Source organism: Lolium rigidum, chromosome 7 (assembly GCF_022539505.1).
Source record: "Lolium rigidum isolate FL_2022 chromosome 7, APGP_CSIRO_Lrig_0.1, whole genome shotgun sequence".
In the NCBI taxonomy this organism is placed as follows: Eukaryota; Viridiplantae; Streptophyta; class Magnoliopsida; order Poales; family Poaceae; genus Lolium; species Lolium rigidum.
The window spans coordinates 72,301,152-72,318,252 of NC_061514.1; the positions used below are offsets into that span (position 1 = coordinate 72,301,152).

At 43.0% G+C, this 17,101-nt stretch overlaps 2 protein-coding genes across 2 annotated transcripts; one reads left to right on the plus strand and one right to left on the minus strand.

Moving 5' to 3' along the window:
• Window positions 1-2,132: 2,132 nt before the first annotated feature.
• Window positions 2,133-7,589, plus strand: LOC124674133 (casein kinase II subunit beta-1-like). Its single transcript, XM_047210171.1, has 5 exons — window positions 2,133-2,538; window positions 4,001-4,219; window positions 6,186-6,295; window positions 6,391-6,556; window positions 7,031-7,589. The coding sequence occupies exons 1-5, from the start codon at window positions 2,331-2,333 to the stop codon at window positions 7,159-7,161; spliced, it is 834 nt and encodes a 277-aa protein (XP_047066127.1). The 5' UTR covers window positions 2,133-2,330; the 3' UTR covers window positions 7,162-7,589.
• Window positions 7,590-7,863: 274 nt separating this feature from the next.
• LOC124671530 (eukaryotic translation initiation factor 4G-like) lies at window positions 7,864-15,582 on the minus strand (the record flags this gene model as incomplete). Its single annotated transcript, XM_047207896.1, has 9 exons — window positions 7,864-8,286; window positions 8,374-8,568; window positions 9,437-13,701; window positions 13,785-13,946; window positions 14,387-14,443; window positions 14,535-14,599; window positions 14,721-14,837; window positions 15,167-15,294; window positions 15,494-15,582. Coding segments are annotated over 9 exons (5,388 nt in total), but the record flags the coding sequence as incomplete, so codon positions are not given.
• Window positions 15,583-17,101: the final 1,519 nt, after the last annotated feature.

Sequence of the window (17,101 nt, forward strand, 5' to 3'; positions counted from 1 at the left end):
GGGGGGCTTGGGAATTATTGATTTTCAGAAAAAGAATGATGCTCTGTTGCTCAAGTTCTTGCATAAGTTCTATAACAAAAAGATGGATATTCCTTGGGTGAAACTGATTTGGGACAGTTACTACTCTTTAGATGTTCCTCGTGCAGCTAAGTTATGTGGGTCTTATTGGTGGAGAGATATTGCCAAGCTCATGGATAATTTTCGTGTTGTTGCCAAGCCTGATGTGAAGAGTGGAGAGACAGTTCTTTTTTTGGGCTGATGAATGGGAAGTTGGTAATTCAAGGACACCTTTGCAACAGAGATTTCCTCGACTTTTCTCATTTGCCAAGGATGCAAAGATTTCGGTCAGGGATATGGTTTTGTTACTGGATAGATCTGAAGAATTTCACCTACCTCTATCTAGTCAGGCATATGATGAGTATTTGGTCCTGCAGGGATGTATGGGGGACATGGATCTGTTACAGGAAGGGAGTGATGAATGGAAATGTTCTTATGGAGATTATAAACCACATAAGTATTATCTCTCTTTGTTTGATCATATTCAGGTGCATCCACAATACCTCTAGATTTGGAAGAGTAGGTGCACTATGAAAATCAAAGTGTTTGCTTGGTTTGTTAAGTGATAGATTGAACACAAAGGACATGTTGCAGCGCATGCATTGGCATGTCACAGATAATTATGATTGTGTGCTTTGTTCGGCTGGAGATAGAGAGGACATAGATCATCTCTTTTTTAACTGCAATTTTAGCATCCGAATTTGGAACTATTTGCAAATCAACTGGGGTACAGGATGTACTATGGCTAAGTCTGCGGACATTGCCAGAAGGAGTTTCAGTCATGTCTTCTTTACTGAAGTTGTAGCACTTGCTTGCTGTTATATTTGGAAGAGTCGAAATGCTAGAGTGTTTGATCAAGTCCAGCCAAGATTTGCAACCTGGAAGAGCAATTTTGTTCATGACATTTCTTTGCTTGCTCATAGGTTTAAGGGGATAGGAAGGAAAAACTTTTGGTTTGGATAGCTTCTCTTCATTAAGCTCCTTGCTTAATGTTTTAGAGGGTTTAGCTTTTCTCTCATGTTGTTTTTTAGTTCTTTAGGTTTTTTATGTTTGTATAGTTGTACTTCTTCATGTTTTTAATAAAGGTGGGGAGCTGTGGGGCTTTTTTGCCCTACAGTATAAGGTTTAAAAAAAAAGCAATTTGGAAGATGACAAACGACCACAATGTCACTTGACATTTGAGGAAGAGCTCGGGCGCCGCCCTACCCTCTCTTGCAGCTCACACAACGCGCCCTCCCCTACAGCTTGGACAGAGGTGCCCAACCCCTCTCTTGTAGCACTTCCCTAATTTTTTCCAGCTCTGTCGTTGCAAGATTGCCTTGACTGCCATCTTGGACAAGTACCAAATCTTGACGTTTGGTTCTGTTTTGCCTTCGTCACTTTCATTAAGTTGGGTACTCAATTTGTAAGTATAACAAGTTGATCATTTGCTTCTGGACGCTGTTGCATTTGTCAAGTTCTTCGCCAATGCTTGATTTATTTTTGTAACAAGCTGATCATTATAAATGTCTTCTTATGGATGTACAATGGTGCATCTCCATTCTAATCACAAGCTTCTCCCTATAACATATCCTTTTGTGGTGTTTGCAAGTTTCTGAATGTACAAAAATACATTATGCTTATTGATTTAAGTATAGATGAATAACATGAATTATTCAACACGCGACAACAATGATGAAGATTTCATCCAACTTGCACTGCAACACAGTTAACATAGTTCAAATCCTTCAATATATTGCCGATATGGTATATCTTTCACAAGATCAGATTCTAGAGTTCGGAGATGAAATAACAACGCACGGATGTTTTGTTAGTTCTATTGATGATGTCAATATTGTTTTGTTTAGATTGCTAACCCCATACTCCATGATGTATATCTATTTATGACGTATGTTGTATCGAAAACATAAAAAACGGTGGCTTCGATTCTGTTCTTTCTAGCCTCCTTCTAGGGCGGCAAGTTCCAAGCCTCCAACCACTGCATACGCGAAGAAGGCCCAGAACATCATGGCATGCGTGCACACTAACACCGTCCTCCCCAAAGTTTGTCGGAATTACAAAACAGCCCCCGTACTCTTTCTTCCTCCCCTCACCCGCCTGCCGTTCGCGTCCTCCGCTCGAGAACCTCCACACGGGCGCCGGAGCGCTCGCCTGATCCCCAACCCCGCCTCCTCCGCCGCCCGCAGACACTAGCGCTGCGACGACGATTCCTTACCCACCTCAAGATCGGGGGACAAGGTAAGAGGAGGGGGAGAGGGTGAAGGGGGGAGGAGATGCAGAGAGACCGAGGCGTCTCGGCGACTGCTGGGGGCGCCGGCGAGAGGAAGCGGATAGGCGAGGCGATGGACAGGTCCTCTCCGTCAACGTCCTGGGGGTTCTCCGGCGGCCGCGAGAGGGACCGGATCGCCGCCGGGAAGCAGCCGGAGGTGCCACGCTCCGGCGCTGGATCCACCGCCATGTCCAAGGGCAAGCTGTCCGATGGTAAGCTCTGTCCCGCACCATGTTTATTTTTTTAATTGTTGGCTGTTTTATTTTTCTATATGATCAGTCGATTCTGCGCTGATGACCCGAACGGGGATACCGTGTTCCATAGTATCAGCTTGTGTTCCGCCGCTGGATGACCGAGAGTGAGGGATACTTTGTGTGTTGCTAGTTCCTGTAGCATACACCTATGCCTTGTGTTCATCGAGATTGCTTAGCAGGAGCACCGAATTTGTCTTGTCATGTTTTTTCTGCTTAGCTTGCCAGAGGTAGCTAAGGTGCAACATGATGATTGATGTGGTTCTGGTTCATAGCTCTATAAGCAGATAAGCATGGTGACACCATTGGCCAGACATGTAGTAATGTTGCAATTCATGGTGAGGGTCATGGGATGTGGCAGGCATGGAAACATTCTAATTTGAAACAGATTACCGATAGCACAATGCAAATCATGTACTCTCTAGTAATAAATGTAGCTAGTATTAATCTGATATATAACTATTCTTAGGTGCTGGCAGTGACATGGTGCTTTTAAGGGCATTTGGCGTGCATTTTGGTCTGGCATGTTGTGAAGTCCACTTTGTTTGCCTATATGCTGAATTTTGTTTTCAGTTACTATCTGTAGGCAACTTTTTGCCAGTCACCAATGCGATAGGCGAAACTCTTCTGCCAAACCAGGACAATGCTTAATCACCTAGTGAGCCTATGCTCTCTTAGGCAGAATAAATCAGCTAGGCGCACTAGGCAGCGCCTTTTAGAACAATGCTTTCTGTGGTTAGGGCCTTAAGGGGGGTATGCATGTGTTTGCTTGCAAGCTATACTTGGTCATCCAAACAGGAAAATGAGTAGTTCATGTAGGCCATCGAGATACATACTATCATTTATTCCTCTTATAGAATAACTTTGCTACACTATTTTAACCACATTAAGGATAAATAACAGCCACAACTAGCTATGGATATGGTAACTTGTGGTTTTAATGAACTTCCCTATTCTCCTGTATGACTGCACCTCATCATTCCTGATGTTGCTTGAGACTGAAGCCTATAGCTATCTTTAGGTCTTGGAACCTCCTAATCCAGTGCATAGGTAGCAGCTACTATCTCAAACAGGGGGATAACACTGATACCTTTGCGTTACCCACTGTTGACGAAGCTAGAGAGGAGTTTGCCAAAAGTGCACTGCATTTATTTTTTGTAACAGGTATTTATGAAATTTGGCCTTAGCTAGTACTGGACTTGTTTGACATACATTTTTGTCTGTCTCTTTTTTCAGTGGTACGAAAATCCCACATGTCTTCTGGTACAGTAGGGACTGTGTAATGTATATATTGTTGAATGCTAATATTTTACGCTCTTCAACAATTTTTTCTACCTGTTTTTATCTTAATTTGCTATAATTTAGGTTCTTGTGTTGTTCTTGGTGTTTCCGTTATAATCTTTGTTTACTAATTGCCTTACAGGAGAGTCGGATACGGACAGCGAAGAATCAGATTTGAGTGGTTCTGATGGAGAAGATACATCGTGGATTTCATGGTTCTGCAGCTTGCGGGGCAATGAGTTTTTCTGTGAAGTTGATGACGATTACATACAAGACGATTTCAATCTCTGTGGGCTGAGCGGTCAAGTTCCATATTATGAATATGCTCTTGACCTGATATTGGATGTCGAATCTTCACATGGTATCTAACTTCTTTTTCTGTTTGATAGTTCAATTTGGAGAAAGCGCGTTATGAAAATAGTACCTGATGATGATACCTATATAATATTTATAACTTAGATATATAACTGGATTCTGTCAGCGCTTTGATCATTTAGTAAACGGTGAATTAAAACTGCCCTGTTTACCATGTCCTGGCCCTAGCTAGTCCTCCCAGGCTTTAGCTAGGCTTTTTGGGTGTGTTTACTGTCTGTGTTGACCTAGCCTGACTCAAAAAGGCTGCCAGGTCGATTGAATGCAATGGAAAGTTGATTGGTACCTTATATACATTTTTACAAAAAGATTGACCCATTTAGGTACTTATTTATTGTTTATAACTTAGATATAAAGCTGGGTTCTGTCAGCGCTTGTTCATCTAATTGGCGGGAAAATCTTCTGCTTTTTATATACATATACTCCACTCATTTCCTTTTGTAGGGCATATTTTGATTCATTAAGATAAGATGTGAATTTCAAACCAGGCCGGGTTCACAACCTTTTGGCCTACCGTTGGCCCGTTGCACTCGCACCCCCATAATAGTTTTTAATAAAAATATAACAATTTGTTGCATCAGTAAGTTTGTTTCGTCACTATTGGCTTGCAATCAAAATAAGCACTTATGAATCAATAACTGAAGACATAAAAATTGTCACCACTCATCGCATTGTAGCTTACCATTTATGTCCAGTGGCACATGTATCACAAGGTAACAGAATAAGGATATCCATCCATATATAGATAAGGATATTATTGTTAGGAAATTATAGATTATACATTAGTTGCTATTACGGGATATGACTTGGTTAGTTTCCACATTGTTACACTTATATAATGAGGGCTATCATGTCTACTTTAATCAAGGCATGAGTCAACCTAATTCATTTTACTCTTCTTTTTAGCATAGTTAGTAGTAGTTATTCTGGTACGTACGCGTGTACATGGCAATTCATGACTAGCAAATGAACAAGAAAACATCCAGATGTACCATTAATGAATAGTAAAGTATGGATCCATCGATGAAACAAATAATGACATGTGGATCTGACCTAGATGTGACCACTCTCAGACATCGAGATCTGAAAGATAGATAGTGAGGAGTTCAGTCTTGTAACACTTACCCCACCCTCGTGCATGCTTGTGCTCCGTTGATCTGCGCACATGATGTTCATGCACTGACCAGACTAGGCCCGAGCCAAAGTGGACGATGTTGACGTCACTTCCCTGTAAATGTACACGGTGCCAATGTTGTAGACATGTAGTCGGCCATTGTTGATGCAGTCGTGCAACCCTCCTTGCGTCGAGCTTGGAGAAGAAAACCATGTGACTTGCTAGCGTGCCAGGGCGGGCATAGACGGTGCATGCGCCGTAAAAGCGAACAGTCGAGGACGCTCGCGCGCGGCTGACGGATGGTCATAACGACGCTCCTGCTCTGCACGATGTCAACTTGGACTCGCTGACCATTGAGACTCGACAAGCTTTGTCTCATGCTCGGTTTGGGCTCTTAGGTTTGAATGTATGTCAATCCATCCCTTAGGCTACAAATAGACAAACCTCCCCTGCTTATCTCCCTCTAGATCCTCTTGTATCCCACTGGACTGACTGAACTAATGATGTATTTGTCTATCCTACCAGATACTTTGTATTGCATCTGGGTGACCTCTTTGTGGTTGGGACTGGTCTGCGCAACCAAACACATCCTTAGTGGAAGAGAACTTTGTTTTACGGGTTATTTGACTCTTTCCTTTGTTTTCTCTCTCTTGTATGCTATGTTGCAACTGCTATAGTTGAAAAGGCAGCCTCATAGTCATAGCTGATCAGGAAAATCCCTTGATGTTCCATGCATTCTTTTGTTGTCAAGTTGTCATGCATTCTTTTGATTTCTTCTGCCAACTGTTTTTTGTTTAATGTTGATGCAACAGCCTTACAATGTGATTTTTGTGATGCACAGGTGACATGTTCACAGAAGAGCAAAATGAACTTGTTGAATCAGCTGCTGAGATGCTTTATGGATTGATTCATGTTCGATATATTCTTACAAGTAAAGGGTTGGCTGCAATGGTGAAACTTCTCTTATCTCTCTGAAGAAGTTGTCTTCTGATGGATAAGCTTGGAGGGGTGATTAATCGGTAACTTCCATATTTTATTTTGTGCAGTTGGATAAGTACAAGAACTATGACTTTGGAAGATGTCCGAGAGTTCACTGCAGTGGTCAATCATGCCTCCCAGTTGGCCAATCAGACATTCCTCGTTCTAGCAATGTGAAGATTTACTGCCCAAAGTGCGAAGATCTCTACTATCCGAGATCCAAATATCAAAGCAGTATCCTTTTATTTACAATGAACATGTGCCTTTGAACTGATGCTCATGCTCACCACATTCTGATCTTCCTGTCAGTAGATAAATCGATAAGTGTCCTCAATTTTTTAGTTGCCTAATTATACTTTGTTTCCAGTCATCATGTAGCTTTTGCTTGCAGCAATATGTCCAATTAGAATGCTTTTAACTTATCCATTGCACTGAATTGACACCCCACAAAGAGTCATGCACTTCAGGAACCATGTATGAATCCATAGCATAACTAAATCCTTAGGGCAAGAACTTCTATTACTTACCATTCATTCTGGCATGTATACTTTCCATTTGATCTTGCACCTATAGTTACTGTTGGCATGCTTTGCCTTATATTACTTTATGGAACTAACTCAACCCAAAAGTTGAACTAGACTGGGGGAATGAATTTTCACTTGACGTTAAAATGGTTTGTCCAGCTCTGTACTCTTGACTCTTGTGTAGATATTGACGGAGCTTACTTTGGGACAACATTCCCTCACTTGTTTCTGATGTCGTACCCACACTTGAAGCCCCAGAAGCCGTCACAGGAATACATCCCCAGAGTTTTTGGTTTCAAACTTCATAAGCAATAACAAGTTTGAAGATTGAAGGTGCAACAAAAGGTTCACAACAGAATTATCTGATACTCTGCGCTGCACAGTATTTTCGAGCTGCTCACCTGTGGACGGGAGGCAGTTCGCCACTTGATTCAACTGGTGTAGCCGTGCCTTCTGAGATGTAGCATATCACCGAAATCCACCTGACACCAGGCTGATCTCCCGCTCCCCTACGCCTGTCGTTCTGATTTGATGCTTGTGGTTTGTTTAGCGTAGGTGCATATCCTGTTCTTTACACATCTTATACGTGAGCTTGGCATTTACTAAAAGAAGCCATTATGTAGCTTTGTTATGTCTCGGTTGTGTATTATTTATTTATTTTGTTAGACATGTGGTTCCTTTCCAGAATATGATGGTAATGGCAAACCCAAAACGTTCAAGCTGCCAAAACGTTCAAGCTGCCAGCTCTTATTCTTTACTTTCTACTACTGTGCTTGGATGGAGAGTCATTCCCGATATGTTTCTAATCTGTTTGGAACATGGTGAATATTGTTGGTTTTGCCCGGAACCCCATTTGCTATACTTACCAACGTAACAACAGTACTCTCTTCAGTTCAGCACAAGATAAAAAAAACAGGCACTTTTAGGCAACATAAACACAGGGCCAATTAAAGTGCTTGGATGGAGTATTAACAAAAGCGCGTCTATAGTACGGAGTAACTTGTGACCTAGCAAGGGCCAACAGAAGTTTCTTGTGACCTTTCCTTTTTCTTCCTAAGGTTAGATCCAGAAACATAACAAAAGAAAACGGTACCTATCTAACCATTTCTTGCTCATGGTCAAGAGACAATTCAGACGCACAAACCAGGACGCCTGATGCTCTCCCATTGCAGGTCGGACTTTGCACGGATCTCATCCACAGCAGAGTCGCCCCTCTCCACCCTTATCGACTCCAGCATGCTCCGCAGGACCTCGGAAGCAAGGCTCTGGTCCAGCGCAGGACCCGCCGGCTCGGCTCCGCCATCCTGCAGCAATACTCCTATCTCCGTCAGAGAGAGCACGTCTTCCAGTATGATTTTGGCAAACAAACGCCCCAAGAACTCGGTTGCTTTCGGAGCGTCAGTCACGGCATCTTCCAAGGTTGAAACAACATGTTGGAACCTGACAGAAGAAGCAGACACTTATTAATTAGCATGCCAGTCATGAGCGCACACAAGAGAAGTTCGGTTATGAGCAAATGGATCATACCCTTGGAGTAGCGTGCTCTGGCTTAGCAAACTCTCCTGAGACTTGCACAAGTTCACCAAAAGTTTGGCCAAGAGTTCCCTTTCCAGGTCTTTCCTTTCGAACGAGTCATTGATCCAAAGTGATACAAGTGATGGGTAGAAGCTCGGGGCATTCAGTTCTTTCATGCAGAGACCAACCTCCTTTTCATCCTTAGCACTGGGGGCACCAAAAAATAGGCAAATGTAAAACCAGGAAGATATCAAAGGTTTTTGGCTACCTTAACCAATAAGCCTTGTTAGATGTATCGATGTAAATTGAGAAGAAATATGTCCATGCAACATTTTCGTATAGAATAACCATGTAAGCATTTTTAGCAGGCAGCAGCATATTGTAAGGAACAGAGGCTGAATCAGCGGGGCAGACCATTTTTAGTAAGCTGTACCATTCAAATCATTGGACAGCAGTATATTGAAAGGAACTGAGGCTGACTCAGTGGGGCAGGGAAGTTGATGTACAGTCGTCCTAAATGCTCATTTATTTATTTTTATTTACAAACTATTGTTGCAACTATTGAAAATAATTCTACGCACAACATAACACTTACCTTTGTAGGAACTTATGCAGCGAAAGAAAGTTACAGCTATGGAAAACATCGATGAACAAAAAAAAAGCTGACCTAGACTTTTGACAATAAATTGCACAAGCAAATTAAATGTTTACCCAATCTAAGGACACAGATCAAAGCTCTTAATTTGAAGTATGTCAAAAATCCTAAATAAAAAATGTATGTGTATAATTGTTGTGTGCCATGTACAGCAGTCAATAGATACATGCATTTCATATTTTAATCCATAATACAATTACAGCTGCTACTGAGGACTGAAAACATTTATTCGATTAACCAAATTTGACAATCGACAAGGGAAATAAAAATTTAGAACATTATGTCAACCTTTGGTTCTATACAAAGAGCCAGCACCCCTTTCCTAATAAAAGAGCAAGCAATATGATTATGCATACTAACGCATATAAATAGAAGCGCATGTTTGCTAAAACCGTAAAAATAGTGATAGTGAAAACTGACCTGTAGAACTCTTTTATGGTTAATATAGCTTTTTCTTGAAGAATCTCTTCCGGAAAAATTCTTGCTTCACAGCAAATACCCTTAATGTCTGCGGACAGTGTATGCATTTGGCTAACAGGATTGACAGGGGTCACCAGTATAGGTATAGCATGATCTGCAGTTCCCCAGGACTGACTTTTAGGAGTATCGGCAGTGGCATGGAAGTTTGTTTGGCTACTTGTTGCTCCTGCAAATGAACTTTGTTTTGGGCTTTTTAATGCTTGACCATGATGGCTGCTCAGTGGAACATCTGGCAAAATGTTATGTGAAGCTTGCGGCTTCCCATAAAGTGACATTTCTCTTCCTAATTCCCCTTGAGGACTAAGCCGAATGGATTTATCAGATCGCCTTTGATGGAGTGGAACTGACATGACTCTGTTTGAAGTATGATATCTAGTATCTAGATTAACATTCTGGGATCCATAAGCACGGACTTGGGAGGATCCACGAGAAGCAGAAGATCCACGAACACCATAATCCAGAGGAGGCCCTGGTCTTGATGCTGAGCTAATGGAGGTACTGGATGAGTTATAGCTGGGAGAAGAACCTGACCTAGTTGATTGGCTTGTTCTCTGTTTAACAGCATCCCTGTGGACCTCCTCAATCTTCTTTGGCCCTTCAACTTTCCTTCTCTGCCTCCACTTGTTGTTTCTAAGATCAATCACATCTTCCAGCATAAATCTTATACGGGATGATAGCTTTGAATTTGCAGACAGCTTCTGAATAATGTCAAAATAAAAATCAATATGCACCTTTGCCCTGTAATGGTCAATCATCTCCCCAATTGTGCTCATCAATTTGCATAATGCCTCTAGATCTTCCTCATCTGGGTTTTCCTCATCTGGGTGTTGGTACTCACCCAGTAATTTTTTAATGCATTCATGCATTATTCTCTCAGTCAACATTTTCTTTTTGTACAGTTCGCCAATTAAACGGATATTTCCTAACATGCGCCTCCGTGCTCGGAGCCGTTTCTCTTCTCTCAACCCTTTAGATTGTTTAATTCCCCCCTCTTCTTCAGCCTTGTCAGCTTCAGCTTGCTCTCGTTCCCCTCTTTCAAATTCTTCTTGGCATTTATTTAAGAGAAGTCCCTTAAAGGTGATTTTCTCATCATCCTTCACAAAATTTGGTAGTTCACCAGCCAACGAATAACAAAAACTGGCGTACATCTCACAAAAAGTAGGTTCCATCAAGGCTTTGTCAAATATCTGAGAAATGACTCCATTAAGTGTAACTATGTTATCAATATTCAAATGCTTGACCTGTTCGAAAAGTTTTTCAAAACTTTGAGGGGTCAACTTATTGAGAATAGCTTTCAGCTGCCTCTGCTTTACCTCTTCCTCATCAGACACCTTACCGATTTCATATTTTTTCTCAGCTTTGTGCATAAGTGGCGTTGGTACTTGAGAAGATGACGTACCCTGATTAGTTCTATGTTGCCACTTCTGATCAACAGAACCACGTGACATGCTGCGTTGACATGCTACTTCTTTCACAGCTCTGGAGAGAATCTCACCAGTATACTGGCTGGGTGACTGGTTCTGCGAGACACTTCTTGAGGATCCACGTCCACCACGCTGTGCTGCATCCCAACTAGAAATAGCAGGTCGATGAGCAATGTCAGGGAGTGGATCACGTCCAGAAACAGGAGAAGGATACGATTTTCTCCAGTAATTCTCTTCAAACTTGGTGCTACGCATATGTCGGTTAACTTGGGAAATAGCTGATACTTGATCTTTTATCCTTGCCCGGTTTGGATCATGTTCACTACTGACGTTCATTATTGCATCATAAGTATCAGATCCAACCTTAAAACCTTCCGGCAGATTAATGCAGCTATGTGCAAATGTCAAAAGAAAATCTCGGGAGTATCTTTTCTGGTCATACCCATCTTTGTTTATTTCTGCTCCAGTGTTAGAATTCTTGCAGCTATCGACTCTCAACTTTTCACTAGAGATTTCCGCATCACCTTCCCAATCGGAAAAGTCATTTTTGCTCTGGTTATCATCACTGCTACCAGCCGGAGTGCCCATTTCAGCATCTAGTGTACAGATCTCCTTTAGATCAGCTGTGGAAGAACTCTGAACAACCTTTTCTATTCTAATGCTTGCAAAGTTCTCATTAAGGGAACTGGATGCATTATAAATAGCAGAAGACTTTTGTTCATCAGCCTTAGCATGTATCTCCTTTTTCCTTTTTCTTCTTCCATGCGTAGTTTTCGTTTTGGTTGCTTCCAAAACAGTTTTTTCCGTTTGCACCGTTGTGGAAGCGGCAGCAGAGCAATTATTAGATACGCCTGAATCAATACTTTCATGTTCTATTTCCCTGCGAGAGCTGGCTGAATCGGAATCAATAGCTGTAATCCTGGGAATAGTTGCAGTGTCTTGTATACCGTCTTTCAATTTGTTCTCTGGTTGACATGGTCCAATTTGTGCATCTGCAGAAGGTCCGCAGTTTTTATTTGATGATGGAAGATCGCCAATGGATAGCAAGAGACCTGGTTCAGCACATGCAGGAAATCGTACCAATTTACTAAGATCAGTACTATTCTCCGATCCAGAAGCAGCACCTGACATGGTTACATCAACTCGTTCTGCCTTAGACTTGGAGCACATCAGATCAGCATTTACAATATATTCTTCTCTCATCAAAGCAACTGAACAATTTGCTTCAGAAGTTTCTTCTAGAAAAGGAACAGGGTCAACTTTGGTATTAAGACCTTCAGGAAATAAACTAGTTGCTGGAAACTTTGGTGGCAGAATTTCCTGTGCATATATCAGCGGAGGCTTCCCTAAGATGCTATCACCTTCATATATGGAATTCTTACTATCCAGTGAAGTCTCAGTATCCAGAGATGTCTCAGACTGCAGAGACACAGTTGGATATGACTGGCCTTTGACACTGCATGGTGAAGTTGCTGCAGGTACAGGTGATGATTCTTCTACACCAACGAGTTTTTCTTCAACAGAAGATGTACCATCCACTACACATGCCGGAGTTAAGTTGCAGGATGAGATAATTTGAGGACCTGCAGTTGATGTAGCATCTACTAAAGCTGGACCAGTTTGTGTCAGCTGGGTTAAAACTGATTGAGGACTCATGCTGCAATGTATACCAGATGTTGCAGCTGGTAGTTTGAGATTTGCTTCCCCAGAAAACCTTGACGATGTGGGAGTTTCTGCCACGCAAGAAGGTATGCTTGTATGAGATGATAATTCATTATTTTCAACAATGGAGACGGTGGGTAGCTTTAGTGCACCTTGACCTGGAGAAGATATATCAAATGGCAGTAAGCCTTTGAAACTGGAGACTTCTGAAGCAGAGTGTAAATTGGTCGGCGGCCTAGAATTAGCATCAAGCCAAGGGTTTGGCATAGGAGGACTGATGGAAGTAACTGCCTGGTTAATAGTGGGTTCAAAGCTATGGCTTGGGGGGTGCATTTTGGGCCGCATTTGCCTGTTTGAAACAGGAACAGTACTGGTGTTAGGAAGATAGATGTGTCCTGTATTGTACACATTTGGCTGGTAATACACCTTATGAAGGGGCTGAAATGTTGGGACATGCTGGGGTGGCTGGTTCATATTATGCAGAGGCATTTGTCCAGAAGAAGCATCCATATAGGGATGGCCACGTCTATTCAGCATGAGCTCTTCATGTGTGTCTGGATGAGTTATCCGGACAGTTCTCTTCTGCTCATCACAACTTCTAGGCTGCTGCTGGGATAGCTCTTGTGTAATCATCATGTTACCCAGTTGAGAAAGGTGAGGAGAAGCTGGAGGTGCACGTCCAAGATCTTGTCCTTGGTGAATGAAGGCTGGCTGTTGCAATGCACCAGGCTGAGCACCATGAACAAAAAATGGTGGTACATGAGGTGTGTTACCCATAGGCATGGCCATTTTCACGGGCAAGGAGCCAGATACAGAACCAATAGGGTGCATTTGCACACCCGGGCCCCTGAATTCAACAGGCACTTGAGGTTGTTTCTGCTGGTAAGCCACATGCAGCGGTCTTCCATTTACTGGAAGCATAAACGGCGGTGGCCCTATGTTGGGAGCATACTGGGGCGGAATCTGGACACTCATCTTGGGCTTCATAGCAGGATACTTGCTCACAGTGTCAGATTGGTTGGCATTGATTGCATCTTTTCTTGTGTCTTGTTTTTGCCAATGTTGATGGGTTGGGGAAGATGGATTTCTGGGAAACACCTTGCGTGAATCCATACACACCTGTAGATCAAACATGTACACTTATGTTCTCATATAGCTGTGAAAGCAACTGAAAGCGAGCTGGCAGAGCCAGAGATACTAACTTTGTCAGCTGGAGGAACAGAATGCAGCACTGGCGTCTGAGGTAATTCAGACTCAGGTACTTTACAGGAATTAGATGAGAATGTTGCTTCCTGCTTTTGCTGCTCTTGGCCAGATGGTAAGGACACAATATTAGGCTTGTCAGATAGTAATTCATGGTGTGCCTGACACCGTAAAATATATAGGTCAGTGATATATATAAGTATAAAGGAAGATATTTCTATATGCAACACTCGCATCAAAATTAGAGAAGCATGATGATCGGAAGATGCAAGCACATCATTGCATGGGTTCGCAAAAGCATGGTCATTTACAACAACGACACAAGTGTAGGATTATAATATATGGGTAGAAGAATGTATCTACGGAGTATTTGACAAGTGCCATAAGAAGTATACAATTCAAGATGTCATTATGGCAAGTTTTTTTTTATCCTGGTTCATTTAATTAAAGTCAGCCGTTCAAAGTAGGAAAAGAGTATACACATAATGGAAGTGATAATTTGATAGCATTAGCTCAGAGATAATACATTGTAACAAAAAGAATGCATTCAACTAAATACACCTGGTATGATAGGATAACCGGTAATAAATCAGGAAAGGACCTTTTTGAGTTTATTCTCATTCATATCTGAAGGGGCTGAGGCCGAGCAGGGATCACACTGTAAGAAGATCATCATGAAGTGTTAACCACTGCATATCTTTGGAAAGTTATTAGCAAGAACTATGAAAATAATCCAAGAAATCGCATACTTGTGTGTTAATGACTCCTGGGCTTAAAGTTCCAAACTGAAGAGTAAATGCAGTGGAGGAATGCTCTGTGATCAATATATCCAAGAAGATATGCCACCTCATTAGATATTGCAGTAAAGTTACAGAAGTATAGAAGGCGTTCTTGATGTCATGCCATTTTTGTTACAAAAAAGGAACATAATGAACCTTCTGAGTGTATTGTTTGTGTCGTAGAATTCGCTGCCCTGGCTCCTTTAGCAGACTCTAAGGTCAGAGTGTCACTCTGATCAGGCAAATTGGGAGGTTTCTGTTTCTCCAATGACCCTAAAGATGCGAAAAATGGAAATCATCAGCAAGAAAGCGAGTTTTAGCGGCATAGAAAAATACCAGTCCATCATTTCATAAAAAAGAGGAGGTATCATGATCTCAGTTCCTAAATACTCTGTCATCTATATTTGGTAGAACAGACTACAAAGGACAAATTTCCTGTTTAAGGTCTATAGGGCTACATACATAAAATATATCTTAATAATTTCAGCAGCGAAACAAAACTAGATATTCAACGATCCATGCTCTTGTTCACGGCATGCACACATATAAATACACAAGGATAGACACAGCCAAAAGATGTCACTTAACACAAACATACACACCTTGATTCACTGGTGCTGTGTGTGTATCAGCAGCATTTTCAACAGGGGCACAGTTAGTGGCATTCCCCTGGGGCACCACACACGCCGGCGACCTCGGACGGTACTGCTGCACACTCCCAGGCCTTCCGCTGCAAATACAATCCAGATGTTTCATACCCATAAAGAACCAACAACTTAATCAGCACGGTCATGACAAAAACTTTGTAATATATACTGCTTTATTTTTTTAATATAAAAATCACTGTTTTTCCTCAAAAGAAGAAACAAAAATAAACAACATGGCCATGATAAAAACTTTAATAAGATTGACGAGTCTCACTCCCTCACCTCCGGTTGGGCGGTGAACGCGGTCGTGCCCCCGGAGCCGCGTTCCCACGGCCACCGGAGACAACCCAATGGTGCGTGCCACTGGCACAGCCACGGCCGGGCCTTCGGGCGGTGTTGGTGTGGTCGTTGAAGCGGTCCGGCCGAAACTGGTTTCTGTACATGTATCCCCTCTTCGATTTGATCACTGCATCCGCAAAAAAGGAGTTTAAGTTTTCACCACAATTAGTTCCGATCAGAATCAGTAGCTAGGGTTCGTCCTAGTAGACCACATTGCTATGGAAATTTCCGCGCAAGGAGAAAACACAACAATTCAGGGGAGATTCCGGCCCAATTAGGTGCAATTATCGAAATCACAGAGGAAAATTAGGGGATACAGAGTAAACAATTCGTGGAGATTGCGCGACGGCATGACCAGAGCCAGTGATACAAAATCAAAAGAAAAGAAAATTCCCCACGCACAACGCGAAGTTCGGGATACGCGATAATCTCATGGAATCAAAAGAAAAACGGCATTGCCAATAGGGGAAAGAGCGCAGAAGAAACTAAAGAATAAATAAATAAAACTCGACAGAGATCGTACGTGAGACGTCCGAGTGCGCGGTGAGCCGGTGATTGAGGTTTAGGGTTAGGGCAACGGGAGTCGAGCAGAGGGGAGGAGGTGAGGCGGAAGGGGGGCAGTTGGGGAGGAAGGCGAGAAGGCCGGAAATTTGGAGGGAAGAGTGGAGCCGAGGAGGAGAGAAGGCGACGCGTGTTGATCGAGGGCGGTGCTTAAGCTTAACCACCTTGTTCCAGGATTAGCAACGCGATTAGCGGCTGGGGTTTAAGCCCTGAACCACTCGGTCATGCTTACGATCTGCTGGAGAACCACACTGCTTCTGCTAGTATGTCGGATCTAGCGTATACTAATTTGTCTCTCTAGTATTTTTCGCCCCCGCATACATTTTTGTAGGTTAACTTATTCCTTCAAATATAGTGGTTGATGGAGAAAGGGGAGGACATAGAAGCACACATCATCCTGTATACTTTGGGAACACTCTAATGTAAAAAGAAGATCCCAAACTCTAAAAAGTGCTCAGGTGCTGTCTAGTCTCTCCGAGACTCCAATTTCTGACCGTCCGATCTTGGATCAATTGCCCCGATTCTGACCGATCCTCACCTGAGGGCCCCACCCGCCTCGCGCGTGTGCGAGGAAGAGACGCTCGGGAATGTCTCTCTCTCATTCCCCATTTCGACGCTCGCTCTCGCAAACACCGCGAGCTCAGGCGGGGCGATTTCGCTAGGGTTCCGGGTGAGGGCGGCTTGCTCGCCGGCGCCGCGATTCGCTAGGGTTCCTGGGTGAGGGGTAGCTTGCTCGCCGGCGCCTGATTCGCTAGGCTTCCATGGGAGGCTCTCTCTGCCTCGTGAGCATCGTAGGCGTAAGGAGCGGGAGGTCGACGACGGTGGGGCGAGGCGCGAGGTACTGCTTCTTACCCCGCGGCGGAGATCGACCTTCTCTTGGGCGGGTGCAGTCGATTTCACCGTACAGGAGGCTCATCGCCGCCGTATCAGCGGCCGTGCACTAGGCGCGTGGTGGTGCGCCCAGATCGGGACGGAGATCATCCTGTGTGC

What these genes read in the sequence shown, in the direction of transcription:
- LOC124674133 (XM_047210171.1), top strand. Translation starts at nt 2,331, where the DNA reads ATGCAGAGAGACCGAGGCGTCTCGGCGACTGCTGGGGGCGCCGGCGAG. An exon ending in GGATGTCGAATCTTCACATG is followed by an intron (nt 4,220 to 6,185) that starts GTATCTAACTTC and finishes TGTGATGCACAG; the next exon opens with GTGACATGTTCACAGAAGAG. An exon ending in GTAAAGGGTTGGCTGCAATG is followed by an intron (nt 6,296 to 6,390) that starts GTGAAACTTCTC and finishes TATTTTGTGCAG; the next exon opens with TTGGATAAGTACAAGAACTA.